Source organism: Zeus faber (genome assembly GCF_960531495.2).
Source record: "Zeus faber genome assembly, chromosome: 7".
Taxonomy (NCBI): Eukaryota; Metazoa; Chordata; class Actinopteri; order Zeiformes; family Zeidae; genus Zeus; species Zeus faber.
The window spans coordinates 5,307,865-5,321,917 of NC_137203.1; the positions used below are offsets into that span (position 1 = coordinate 5,307,865).

The window sequence follows — 14,053 nt, forward strand, 5'->3', positions numbered from 1 at the left end:
GAGGGAGGGAGAGAGAGAGAGAGAGAGAGGGAGGGAGAGGAGAGGGGAGAGCGAGAGAGAGATAGAGGGGCGGGCGGGAGGGAGGGAGGGAGAGAGAGAGAGAGAGAGAGAGAGAGAGAGAGGGGAGAGGGGAGAGAGAGAAGGAGGGAGGGAGAGAATGGGGGATACAAATAGGAGTGAGTTACAGCTTAATTACAGTTCTGTGTTTAGAAGGATGAGTTAACAGGTAAAAAATAATAATAATAATAATTCCACCGTCTCCTGGAGGAAGCAAAATGAGCCGTCAACCCAACTCTACCGGCGACGGGTTCCAGACCGCGCCCCGAATTAATGTGTGACCCCCGGGGTCTAATGGGAGGAAGCAGAGCGGGAAAAATCACATTTATTATTTATGATGATGCAGCCGAACGGGGACGTCTCCCAACCCAAAATCGATCGGTGTGATTTTGGATGATGCGCGGTTTTGCCGGTTTTTCATTTATTATTCTTTTACGTAAATGATCGTCCTGGGGGTTCGCAAACGGCACTTTCGTGAAATTAAATTTGTTGCTCTGCTTATTATTGAAATGAGAGAACAATCACATCTGCTGTTGTTTTTTGTTTTTTTTGGGGGGGGGATTCTAAATGCCAGTGTGACGTCAAGTCGTAGCTTTGTTTAATTATTCAAAATGAACCCTTTTCAACCTTGGTTATGGACCAGAAATGTACTTTTGGGGGGATTTTGGGATGGGATAGGACTCTGCTCTGACTCCAAAGACCATTGGATGTGGGCGAGATTTATTTGCGCGACTTATTCACACGTCATTAAAAGTCACAAGTCATTGAAATCATCTGTGGAAATGAGCATTTTACAGTCATATCATAATTCATGTGACTTTTACATCATTTCCTGATGACTTTGGTCATAATTCTGCATTTCTAGGACTGTTGGAGTAACAAACCCTCCACATTTGGATCCCACCGTCCCAGGCTAAGATCCCACATCAATCACATCTTGTAAATGTTGCATATTTTTATGCATCTGGTTATTCCTGTTCTGTATTTGACTATTTATTTTATTTTATTTTATTTTATTTATTTTTTTATTTTTTTATTTTTTTATTCTATTCATTAACTTTATAAATGTATTATATTTTTTTAATCATTCTTCTTCTTCTTCTTCTTCTTCTTCTTCTTCTTCTTCTTATTATTATTATTATTATTATTATTATTCATGTATTATTAAATTATTTTTTATATGCATATATATATAAGTATCTATTTTTCTGTTCCTTAATATGTTAAGACCAAAGCAGACACAGTATCTTGCGTCACTTCCAGTGATATTTCCATTTCAGTTGTACAGGTTAACATGCGTGAAAGGTTTTCTTGTCTCTTGTGGATATCCCGCCATGGGGGTCGCCTCAGGGGAGCGGTCCGTTCACACATTAAATCACCACTGTGATCCCAGCGATATGAAACAGTAATGGAACCTCCTGAGATGACACGGTTTAGCAAGTGCAGAACCCTGCACCTGCTCGTCCTGCTTGGTTTAATTAACACGCACACGCCTCAATATCTCACGCCTCAATTTATTTATTTATCCATATATCTCTTAACTTATCTTTTTTTGTTAAATTAGTCGGTATTAGGCGGTTCCTATACCCAATACTTCCCTCTGACTCTGTCTTGATACAGTACTTAGCTTTTTGATAGGATTTGTCTTCACAAGCTCTTGAAAAGTATTACATTTAATTGCCTGATACAACATGTATAAGTTCACCTTGTCACTGTTCATGTTCTAATTCTATTTTTCTTTTAGAAATATTAGGCCTGAAAGAAAATCTTGAATGCTGAATGTTCAATTGATGTTTCATTTTGATTGGTTTGATGACAACGTGAATATTTTTGTTTTTATAAATGCCTACTCCTGACCGGTGCATTTAAAGACACAGAGAAACAAAAACGTAACAAAACAGGGGGTGCACAGCAGGCCCCTCTGCACCTGTGGCTGGTGGCTTTGGGTTGGGTGCCTCCTGGTACGAAGGGGGGGGGGGGCTGGCACACAGTCAGGAACGGGTCAGGGTCCACCTGGCCGGTGCCCGGCCAACTGCACCATCTGATTGTGCTTTGCCGATCTTTCCCAGTGCCAGACCTCAAAATCAGTACATACACAACACAGTGGGCCAAGGGTTTGACGTTGTGGTGTCCTGCGCCATGCACACCTGGCTACGTGGGTGGGCGCATAGAGCTTGTGGTCTGGTGGGGCATCTAGTTGGTTACGGTATGATGAGCCTCACCTTTGCGTGGGGCGTTGGTGGGCATTGGTGGCAGAGTGTCGGTCTATCAGCATGTGACCTGGCTCTGTGCGCTTACGGCACAAGAAGCTTGTGGCTGCGTCTTGTGCCTGCACATGGGGGTGGGTTGTATGTGTGCGCCTCAGGGGTGCAGGGTCTCCTCGCGTGCTCCAGGACTGGGTTAAGCTCCTCGGGGGCGTAAGTGGGTGTTGCTCCGCGGGCTTCCGGCTTCTCTGGGTCCTAGGGCAGGGGTCGGAAACCTATGCTTAGTGAACCAATTATGGCTCTTTTGATGACGGTATATGGCTCGCAGACAATTTTGAGCTTTAATTTTTTCATCACAATTAACAAGTAATAAATATTTTTTTCTGTGTCATTTTAAAGTAAAACAGGTAAGAGAAATTCAAGCACCGGCTGCAGACCACAGAAAGACGCCGTGGCGCCTTTTACTCGGCGCCCTGCCCCTCCCGGGTCTTTGCTCAGGCACCACATGGCGAGAGTTTTATTGTTCATTTCAATATGCGGCACGCAGGCCACAATTATTTATATCACTGAGGATTATTATAATAATTGTGGATAATAATGATCCTCTTGGGCGCAGGAGGAACGGCGTTCCACTGCTGGGCTGCTTACCAGCCCGTGCGCCGATCCCCTCTGTAAGACAGACGAACATTAAGAAAACTCCCTGCCTTGAGTCGGACCAATGTTTCAGCTCAGCTGAACTTGAACTTGAACTTGAACCTGAAGACCAGCTGATTCTAAAAACTTGGAAGGAGCTTCCCGTCACATAGCACACAATGCAGCGTGTGAGAATTCGTGTATTGAGCTTGTTTGGCTCTACAAACGCATGTGAGCAGTCAGGACTTAGGGGTGGCTTTGGAGCCTTTTTTCGCTGCTTGGAGGCGCTACAATATAATACTGACCATATACTTAAGAACCAATTGGGACAAGCCCCAAAGTCCTGTGCACTCACCGGTGGACACACACACACACACACACACACACACACACACCACCAGCACCTGCTTTGAACACACTACCAACACCTTCCTGGTTGCATCCCTCTCCTTTTCTCCCTCATTTACTGCCATAACAATGACAGGAAGAGGCCACGAAACAAATTAAAATTGTCCCAGTTTTCTCCATGTATATGTTTTTTAAATGTTTATTTGTCTCACCCATGGTGATTCTCCTTCCCCCTCTTGAAGTACTGATGATGATTACTTATTCATAGACAAAAACATGGTAAAAGATGGTTCTCCAAACAGGGGGGTTGGTGGCGGTCTTGAAATGCTGTTTTCATCCCACAGGTCGTCCACAGGAGAGAGTTATTGCAGCAGTTGTTGATGATTACAGAATAAATGAAGAGTGTCATTGAAGGTTGAGGAGTTGAACTCCACTTGCAGACTAACTACAACTACTAACGAACAAATACTCTGTGTTGTATGTCCAGCATGCTGACAGCACAGGGTAAAAAAAACAAAACAACAAACAAAACAACCTCAGCAAACAACACAGGTTCTAAAATAACAAGTACAATGTAATTTTTGAATGTAATTATTGTACTAGATCCACCGTGGACACTGAGAGGAACCATGCACGGAAATATTTATGTGCACGGATGCAGGAGCGTAAGCACAAACCGGACGGAAAACCCTCCATTCTAATATGAGTCTGCCGCAGGAAGTCGGACCTGGCAACCCGCCTCTCTCTCTCTCTCTCTCTCTCTCTCTCTCTCTCTCTCTCTCTCTCTCTCTCTCTGTCCAGGAGAAGATATATTTAGCGGATCTGAGGAAGGTCTCCTCCGCTCTGTATGGTGCACACACACACACACACACACACACACACACACACACACACACACACAGTACAAGAAGGCGGTAGGCCTGTGCTTTTCCTCTGTAGAAACACACCAATCATCACAAACCAATGATTCCTCCTCCAGGAAAATTGACTTTGGTAGGAAGAACTGATTCTGATCGAGGGGTGACGACATCTCTCTCTCTCTCTCGCTCTCTCTCTCTCTCTCTCTCTCTCTCTCTCCCCCTCTCTCGCCCTTCTCCCAGGTTGGCATTGGGTCTCTTGATCGTGTCACTGCTCGCCATCTCTCTCTCCCTCTCTCTCGCTGTCTCTCCCTCTCTCTCTCTCTCTCTCTCTCTCTCTCTCTCCCCTCCTCCGCCCTCTCTCTCTCCCCCTCTCTCTCGCCCCCCTCTCCCAGGTTGGCATTGGGTCGATTGGTCGTGTTGCTGCTCGCCATCTGGCCGCTCTGGCGTGCGCTGCGAGCGGCTCAGCGACATATTTCCCATGGTGTGATTGGGTATTGGAGGTGGTTGTAAGCCAGGGATCAGGGATCAGGGATAAGCCTGTTCTCTACATGTCTATATACGATCTGCTGGAGCTACACCCGACCTACACCCCTGAGCACCTGGCGGCCCGAGACACACACCCGTTCACCTGTGATCCTGCGGCGGTAATCCCCGGCCGGAGCCTCTGCTTTCGGTCGCAAGGACATGTGGGAAAGTCAGATTTACATGTAGAGGAGGGAGGCGGGCGAGACTCATCTTCTGGAATATGAGTCTGTTCTGTGTTGGGTTCCTGCGCAGGTGGTTTTTGGATGGTGTTCAGGTCCTTAAAAACCCTTTAATCATCTTGAGTCTTCAAATTGTTGTCTTCAATCTTGTCTTAAACGTCTTTGATTCTACAAGTATTATGCCTCAGAAGCCATTGAATAGTCTTACACAATATGTTTTTTCTTTTGTAACCTGTGCTGTCAGCATGCTGGACATACAACACAGAGTATTTGTTTGTTAGTAGTTGTAGTTAGTCTGCAAGTGGAGTTCAACTCCTCAACCTGCAACGACACTCTTCATTCATTCTGTAATCATCAACAACTGCTGCAATAACTCTCTCCTGTGGACGACCTGTGGGACGAAAACACCATTTCAAGACCGCCACCAACCCCTCTGTTTGGAGAAGCACCTTATACCATGATTTGATCTTTAAACGACAAATCATCATCACTACTCCAAGAGCGGGGGAATCACCACGGGTGAAACAAATAAACGTAGAAACAAACATGAACATGGAAAACCACTAACATAGAAACATTGGATCACATGTATCGACAAAACAGAGTTAATTACGTCCAGAAAAACTGGAACAGTAATTTGTCACGTGGCCTCTTCCTGTCATCGTTATGGCAGTAAATGAGGGAGAAAAGGAGAGGGATCTAACCAGGAGGGGGTTGGCGGTGTGTTCAAAGCAGGTGCTAGTGGTGTGTGTGTGTGTGTGTGTGTGTGTGAGTATGTGTGTGAGTGTGTGTGTGTGTGTGTGTGTGTGTGTGTGTGTGTGTTTGTGTGTGTGTGTGATGTGTCCACCGGTGAGTGCAGGGGACTTGTCCCAATTGGTTCTGATGTTTAAGTTCGGTATTATATATTGTAGCCCCTCCAAGCAGCAGAAAAGGCCCTGCAGCCACCCCTGAGTCCTGTGGCTGTATAGACACTCCACAACCACAGCAAAGCCCCCTGCACCACGCCCTGCAGCCACAGAAGATCCCGAGCCCCCAGATAAGCCGGAAGCCTGTGTAGCAACACCAACGTACGGCCCCATGGAGCATAGCCCAGTCACAGAGAGCGCGAGGAGACCCTGCACCCCTGAGGCGCACACATACAACCCACCCCCATGTGCAGGCATAAGAGACAGCCAGATACGTGGGCCCTCCACCACCTCCAGCACCCGGGGCACCCGCCGCAGAGAAGCCACTCAGTGGGAGCAGGGCCAACAGCGGCCCCCCCTGCACCCCATCCCACGTCCACAACAGCAAGCAGCATCCAAGGCATCCCTGAAAAGTATTTCCGCCAGGACACGGCAGGCCAGAAACCACCCAGCACCAGGTGCAAGCAGCCAGGACTTGAACCCAGGAGGCACGGGGCCCACCCGTCCGGCCCCTGCGAGGTCGTAATTCTACTTATGAATTTATATAATGTGATTTATTTTATCACCAAATCCTTAGCTAATACATTCCTCTTACCTGTACAAAATACAGTATATTGTACTGACATTTATGCGTATCCACAACCAGCGGTGTACTATAGACAGAAATTGTATTTTGGATGGGCCAGTTCAAAAGTGGGTGGGCCATCTTGTACCAGGAAAAAAAGTTATAAAAACTGAGAAGTAAAAAAATATCAAACATACAAACTCAATAAACAGGGAAAATTTGTGGGGGTTCAATGAGGACTGGCGATTTACAGTAGGTGGGGAGTGGGGGTTGAGTGGGGACTAGGGGTTCAGGGCTGTGGGCTCAGGGGGGTCTGTCCTGCTGACAGTCTCCTCTGTGCAGGTTTGATCAAATGAGCCTCTTCTTCCACCCAAATCATTTCATGGTGTCAGATGTGACATAAACAGTGTAATCCATCTCCCTGATTCTCTATTTCAATGTTATTTTCACTTCCGTTGCATTGTTTTTTAAAACCATAGGAAAGGAACAAACATGTTTACACTGAGGAGCTTTGCAACCTAAGGAAATCAATTTAATGTTGGAAACAATCTGCCCAAACCTGGTCGGCTCCTTCCCTAACATTCCATTAGTGATGAATGGGGGCACATTGGAAACGGTCATTGTTTTGCCAGGGTTCGTCAGAGGGAGAACGGGGACCAAAGTGTCACGGATGACGACTCCGCCTTCCACCAAACGGGTGACTTTATACTCACTGTCCAGAAAACAAAACTACAACAACCATCACAAACAACACAGGACACAAAATAAACCATGCGTTCATGAGGAACGCAACAAAACAAAAGTAAGAAAGAAAAGAGAAGAGAAAGTTATAAAAAAAACCTCTCCCGGACGTTGAAGGTTGTTCATCAGCTGCAGATAAATGGGCGGGTGAACCAGATCATAATCTTCATAATCAGAGGAGAAATTAAACACACACAAGTCAACAAAAAATCAAGATTATATTTATTAAGTTTAATACAGATTTTTTTTTTTTTATCAAAATGTATTTTGATGAAACGTGGCTGGTTGGGCTGAGTGCCAAGTGGGTGGGTCCAGGCCCACCTACTGTATTGAAAACCAGAGACATGATATGTCCAAAAATCCTCTTGTCCAAAAGTCTTAAATCTTGTTAAAATTTGCCTCAAAAAGGTCCCACATTTAACTATCTCGTGGCTGCAGACTCCCTGGTTTGGGTATAAATCTATTCCTATCTGCCTCTTATAGTCCCTGTAGTGGGCGGTCTGTTGTCCTGCTCGGCCCCTAACTGAGACCCCTAGGTGGGACCCCATCACCCTCCACACTGGCCTCTACTCTACCTCCCCCTTCCCTGGCTCCCAGTCCATTTCGGAGGAGATTTGAAGGATCTCGCTCTTCTTTTTCAAAGCACCGGACACCTGTGGGCTCCTCTCGCCCTCCACCGTCTGACCGGTTGCTTTTAGCCGAAATCTCCTCTGAAAAAAACGTCACTTTCAGAGTTTTATGTCCTATATACCTCATGTTTGTGCTTATTCCTTCAGGCGTTTTCATTTCTCTGTCCCACATGTTTTGTTCTCTAAAAATGTGTCGCACTTTGGTCTCGTCTCTGGTGTTTCAAGCGATAGAGATTGCTGCACGTTCCTCCAGATGGTGACGCTTTGGCTTCAGCAGCACCATCCACTGTGTGTGCGTGTGCATGTTGTGGTCAGTGGTCCTGCAGAGACCAGATCACCCTGAGCCCCTGAAGGTCCGTGCCGCAGCGTGTCTATTTTAAGCAGGTCCGCCGGCAGGGGGCGCATGACACCCAGAGATACTGGCTCTCAGCGCCTCTGGCGCCAGTAAAACCAGCAGCACGGTGTGTGCGTGTGTGCGTGTGTGTGTGTGTGTGTGTGTGTGTGTGCGTGCGTGTGTGTGTGTGTGTGTGTGTGTGCGTGCGTGCGTGCGTGCGTGTGTGTGTGTGTGTGTGTGTGTGTGCGTGGTGGTGGGGGGGAGGTCAATATTCGAATCCGTTTTAAAAGCCCCATTAACACATCAAGCACATGCAAATGTGATGTGTTCCATGGAATGCGGGAGGAGCACAATGGGATTTTTACTGCCCGTTATGAGGACATTTATAATGAAGTATAATGTTATAATGTCAGTGTGGAGGTGCGGGCTGCATTCTGGAGACCGCTGTGACATTTCCGGCCAAAGAAATTAATCTGTTATTTCCCCAAAAAAACTTATAGATAAAATAAATAATAAATAGATTGGTTAAAAGCAGAATCGCCGCAGAATAAAAGTAGCATTTTGTGCCGTTCGTTCAGATATGGAACCATTGTAATTTCTCACTCACAACACACGATATCCGGAATCAAACCGTGCCCAAGAGGATGTCGTGTCACCTGGATCTCCGACCGCTCCGTGTTCACCTTCTGGGGGTGTTTCTGTCTCCCTGTGCGTGACTGTACCCACCCACACACACACGCACGCACGCACGCACGCACGCACGCACATGCACACACGCAGACACACACGCGCGCATAAAACATTCAGGAGCGCGCAGCCCCTGATACATATAAAACATTCATCTTTGGATTCTCTCTCTCTCTCTCTCCCTCTCTCTCTCTCCCTCCCTCTCTCTCCCTCCCTCTCTCACCTCTGTGCCCCGCCCTCCATCTCTCCACCGCCCCGCGCTGCCTCCATCCGCAGCGCACAGTGCGCACCGTCCGTGCATTTTGCGCACAGCCTCGCGGTGTCTTCTTTGGGAATACAGCTGCTGCCTGCTGACCCGGCCGGATCTTTATTCTTATTAATTCTATTTGCGATGGATCCAACTGAGATTCTCCGCTCGTTTTCCTGATCCTCCTCCACCCTCCACCCTCCATCCATCCTCCCGCCCCAGCAGCACTTTGCGCTCTTTCTCTCTGTGTTTTTTGGGGGGGCGGGGGAGCAGGGGAGGGCTGCTTTTGGTGTCCCACTCTGGATTTTACTGTACATCTCTCCAGTGTGTTTTCTCCCGCTCCTCGCCCCGATGACCGCGCTGGGGTCCTGCAGCCGGAGACCAGGCTCCCCACTCGGGAAGACCCGCGGCTAAAGTTTGGGACGGTGCGTCGGCGCGTCGGAGCCTGATCGTGGATCCGCAGCCCCCACAGCCCGCGATACGACCCGAGGATCTACCGCGCGTCCCGTCCCCGCCGACAGAAGGGAATTATACTGTGGGTTTTTTTGAAGGGAGGATTTATTCCGATTGTGGATTGTTTGCCACTAACCATGAAGACCGCGGTTAAATATGGTGAGTACATCCCAAGCACATTGACGATGGATTCATAAAGTTTGGCGTTTGTGCGAATTGTGCGCGGATAAAAATCGGCGCCACGGTGCCGCCGTGCGCCTCCGGAAAGAGAAGAGCAGACGCCTCCGTCTGAGTTTAACGTGAGTTTCCTCGTCTCGCCTTCAGGGTGCGGACGGACCGAGGCACCGGACAATAAACCCGAAATGTTCCTGGGAGAAAACCCCGCCGACAATCCACCTGGATACACCGGGATAATGTCGCGCGTAATGATAAGAAAATGTGCGCAGCATCGCCATCAATTATGGATGTTGCGGCTGTGGACGACCTTGACTTAGTGCTCGTTAATTGAGCCATTACTCAATGAGCCCTTAACTGGTTGTGTTTTTTCCTGCACCCCTGGATCCGCGCGTAATCTCAGGAGCCGCGTCAGGCGGTGGTCAGTTGTTCTGCGTGGTTGTGGCATCTCCCAGGCAGCTTGGAGGTGGTCCAAGGAGTTCTCTTTAACGTCTTCCTCCTGCTTAATTGGTGTGTGTGTGTGTGTGTGTGTGTGTGTGTGTGTGTGGGTACGTGCGTGTATGCGCGTGCGTGTGTACACGCGCGCGCGTATGTGCGCACGTGTGTGCGTCCAGTGTGTGTGTGTGTGTGTGTGTGTGTGTGTGTGTGTGTGTGTGTGTGTGTGTGTGCATGTGTGCATGTGTTTCGTGTGGTCACCCCACTCTGGGTGCCACCACAGTGGGCCTGCGTGGTGGATCCTGGCGGATCTTAATTGGGGTGTTTTTCTAATGAGGGGGATGGAGATGTTGCTTCCTTTGCAGTAATAAGCCCTTTAGGCCGTCTGAGGATGAGAGAGGGAGAGAGAGAGAGGGAACACCTGGTGTCTGTGTGTCCGTGTGTCTGTGTCTGTGTCTGTGTCTGTGTCCTGTCTCGAAAAGCTCGTTTCGGTGCCGGTGCGTGTTCTAATTCTAATGCGCTGCAGTTAGGATAATGACATCCTGACTATCTGCGGCGCTTGTGTTTAGGAAGGAGCCGAGTAATAAGATCAAGATAGAATGCACCATCGAGGAGAATCACTCACACGCACACGCACACACACACACACACACACTCATACACACCAATGGACACACACCATTCCAGCCACACCCCTGCGGTCACACACACTTTCATAAACAAACAACCCCCCCCCACACACACACACACATGCACACACATACACACACACACACACACACGCGCACACACGCACGCACACGCACACACATACGCACAGACAAAAACATACACACAAACACCAGTAGACACACACACACACACACACATATTATCTCTCTCTCTCTATCTCACACACACACACACACACTCATATTATTTCTCTCTCTCTATCTCACTCACACACACACACACACACACACACAGACACACACACACACCAGTGGACACACACACACACCAGTGGACACACACACACACACACACACACACACACACACACACTCTTATTATCTCTCTCTCTCTATCTCACACACCCACACACACACACACACACACACACTCTCTCTCCCACACACGCACACACATACACACACACACACACACACACACACACACGCACACAAACACACACACACACACACACCCTCTCCCTCAACACACGCACACAGGCTGAGTGCTTATGCAATATGCCGTGTAGGCCTCCTCATCCCCATGTTGTTCATTACTCGGCTGAAAACTGCAGGATTATGGTAAGAAAGCAGCAGATTACGGCGGCCGCGGCCCGGCTGAGCGCAGGTTTGCATTTCACTACGCCCCCGAAAAGACGAAGAAGAAGAAGAAGTAGAAGAAGAAGCAGAAGAAGCAGAAGAAGAAGAAGAAGAAGAAGAAAAAGGAAAGAATCAAAGAGAGCCATCTTGTTGTGCATTCCCTTTGATATGTCACGGTGCTGATGCAAATGCCAGTGTACAGCGCTTTATTGGCACAGAGCGGCCCCGTGTCCCAGGGATCCTCCAGGCACACACACACACACACACACACACACACACACACACACACACACACACACACACACACACACAGACACAATGAGGACAGCTTTAATTTTTCATTTAATTTTATTTTTTCAATTAGATATCCGTTGTTGTTTAGAGGGCGTCCATCTTGCCAGAATTGATGCTCTACTTCCTCCTCCTCCTCCTCATGTGTGTGTGTGTCTGTGTGTGTCTGTGTGTGTGTGTGTGTGTGGTTGTATGTATGTGTGTGAGAAAAATGGAGGAAGGATGAGGGGATAATGAGGTGAGTGCACGTGGATGCACGTGCTCGTGTTGAGTGTGTGTGTGTGTGTGTGTGTGTGTGTGTGTGTGTGTGTGTGTGTGTGTGTGTGTGTGTGTGTGTGTGTGTGTGTGTGTGTGTGTGTGTTGGTGAAGGAGGCAAGGAAAGCGGAACAGGAAGGGAAGAACAATGATGTTTGATCGAGAGAGAGAGAGAGAGAGATAAATAGTGATATAGACGTTTGGGCGATAATGACAAAATCGAATATCGCAATATCTTTCGAGCAATACCTCCATATTGATGATTCAAAGATATTTTGGGGATTAATTGGTGGTTTCATCGGATATTTACACAAACCAAATATTTAAGAACCAAACCATTTGTAACGTGGATGTCTTGACATTTATTCGAAACTTTGAGAAGGGGTTGCATCAGCTGCCAAGGCTGCCAAAATGGTTGCCAAGGTTTGTAATCCATATCACTATTATTATATTTTAGAAACAGTAAACACAGGTGCCATCAATCATTTATCAATTACTTGGTTTTTTTTAACGATGAAAAATGTTTGACCGCAGGGTCAGAACAGACAACATACTGGGGTGAGGGGGACAGCCACTGCAAAGCACAACGTCTCACTACGTTGCGATATTACGATCATATCGATTTGATGTCACAATATCGATATTACATCGATATCAAATTGATATTGTGACGTGATAATATATATGGTCGGGTCTTTTGATGGGTACTCCTTTGCTGTCATGCAGTCTTAAAACATCATTTTTCCTCCATCATAATTTTAAGATAAGCGAAAAATCCCAGACGATATCTCCTCTCATATCGTGATTTCAATATCGCCACACACTCTGTGGATAACAACCACGGTCGATGCATTTAAGTGGCATCAACATCAATGTTGGCAACGATATTATCGTGATTTATCGCCCAGCCCTTGTGTCGTTTTTTCTTTATCCAAATCCCAGACGATATCTAGTTCCATATCACAGTATCGATTTTTATACGTGAGAATATGGCCCAGCGCCAGCACCGTAGTGTATGTTTTGAATCCTCTGCGCCTCCTGTTTCCGACCCCTCCTGAAAACTCCGGGTCAGCGCATTTCAACGGCATCGATATTATCACAATATTATCGCAATCGCCTGCCCAGGCCTGGTGGCATATGTTTTTTTAATCCCCTGCTCCCTCCCCTGCTGTCCCTGACACCTCACCACACACTGTGGAAAACGCCCGCGGTCGATGAGTTTCCGTCGCCGTGGTGTGTGACAAAGTGCGGCACGCACGCCGTGTCATGAATCCTCCCTGATCCCCCGGTATTTATATTTGTTTTCATGTTTTATTTTCATCTGGTCATTTCCTCATGCCTTGTCACCAACCTCCGTGTCATTTCTGATCCGCCCCACTCCCGTTTGCCTTGCTGTCACTCCCTTCCCTTCACCTGGTTTCCTCCGCCTGCAGCTCATTCCCTCTCTAGTCTCACAGTATAAATACCAGTCCACTTCTGAGCTGAGCTTTCCTGCAGTACCACCTGTTTCTTGTACCTTCCGTCTGAGCCTCTGCCTGTTTCTCTGGACCCTCATCCTCTGCCAGTTTGCTGCCAGATATGTTTTCCTTCTCCGACCGACCTCCTGGTTTTGACCCCTGCCTGTTATTTAAAAAAAAAAAAACCTTATGGACTTTAAATTCTTACCTTATTGTTTTTGTGTCGCGCTTATGGGTTCACATCCGTTCTGAGTCAGTGAGTGTAACGTGGTGTGTATGTGTGTAACGTGCGTGCAGGCACGCATGCACGCATGCACGCATGCACGCAGGCGGCGGAAACAAAGTGAAGGTAAAACATAATTATTGTGGCTGCTCTCCGCTCTCACGTTGCCTTCACGGGTGCTGCTAATATTCCATCGATAGGGAGCGTCATGTGCACTCTGCTCCGCACCGTCACCATCTAATGGAGGCGTTCCAGAGAAGAGGCAGAGCGTGAATGGATTGGCCAAGGTCAGCGAGGGGAAGGGATGCAAAGAGACTCCACACTGTTAACACCAGTGTTCAACATCCACTGCTCATGTTCCACTACTCACTTTCGACGATGCACTATTCACTATCCAATATTCACTATTCACCATCCACTATTCACTTTCCACTATGCACAATTCATCATTCATTATCCAAAATTCACTATTCAGTATCAACTTTCCACTACTCACTTTCCACTTTCCACTTTTCTCTATCCAATATTTACTATTCTCTAT

At 47.5% G+C, this 14,053-nt stretch overlaps 1 protein-coding gene across 1 annotated transcript in view; it reads left to right on the forward strand.

Moving 5' to 3' along the window:
• Positions 1–9,255: 9,255 nt before the first annotated feature.
• rtn4r (reticulon 4 receptor) overlaps positions 9,256–14,053 on the forward strand; it is a 58,417-nt gene continuing 53,619 nt past the window's right edge. The window contains exon 1 of the mRNA XM_080003171.1: positions 9,256–9,526. Within this exon, the coding sequence (XP_079859297.1) occupies positions 9,505–9,526 (22 nt within the window). The 5' untranslated portion in view covers positions 9,256–9,504. The remainder of the gene's footprint in view (positions 9,527–14,053) is intronic.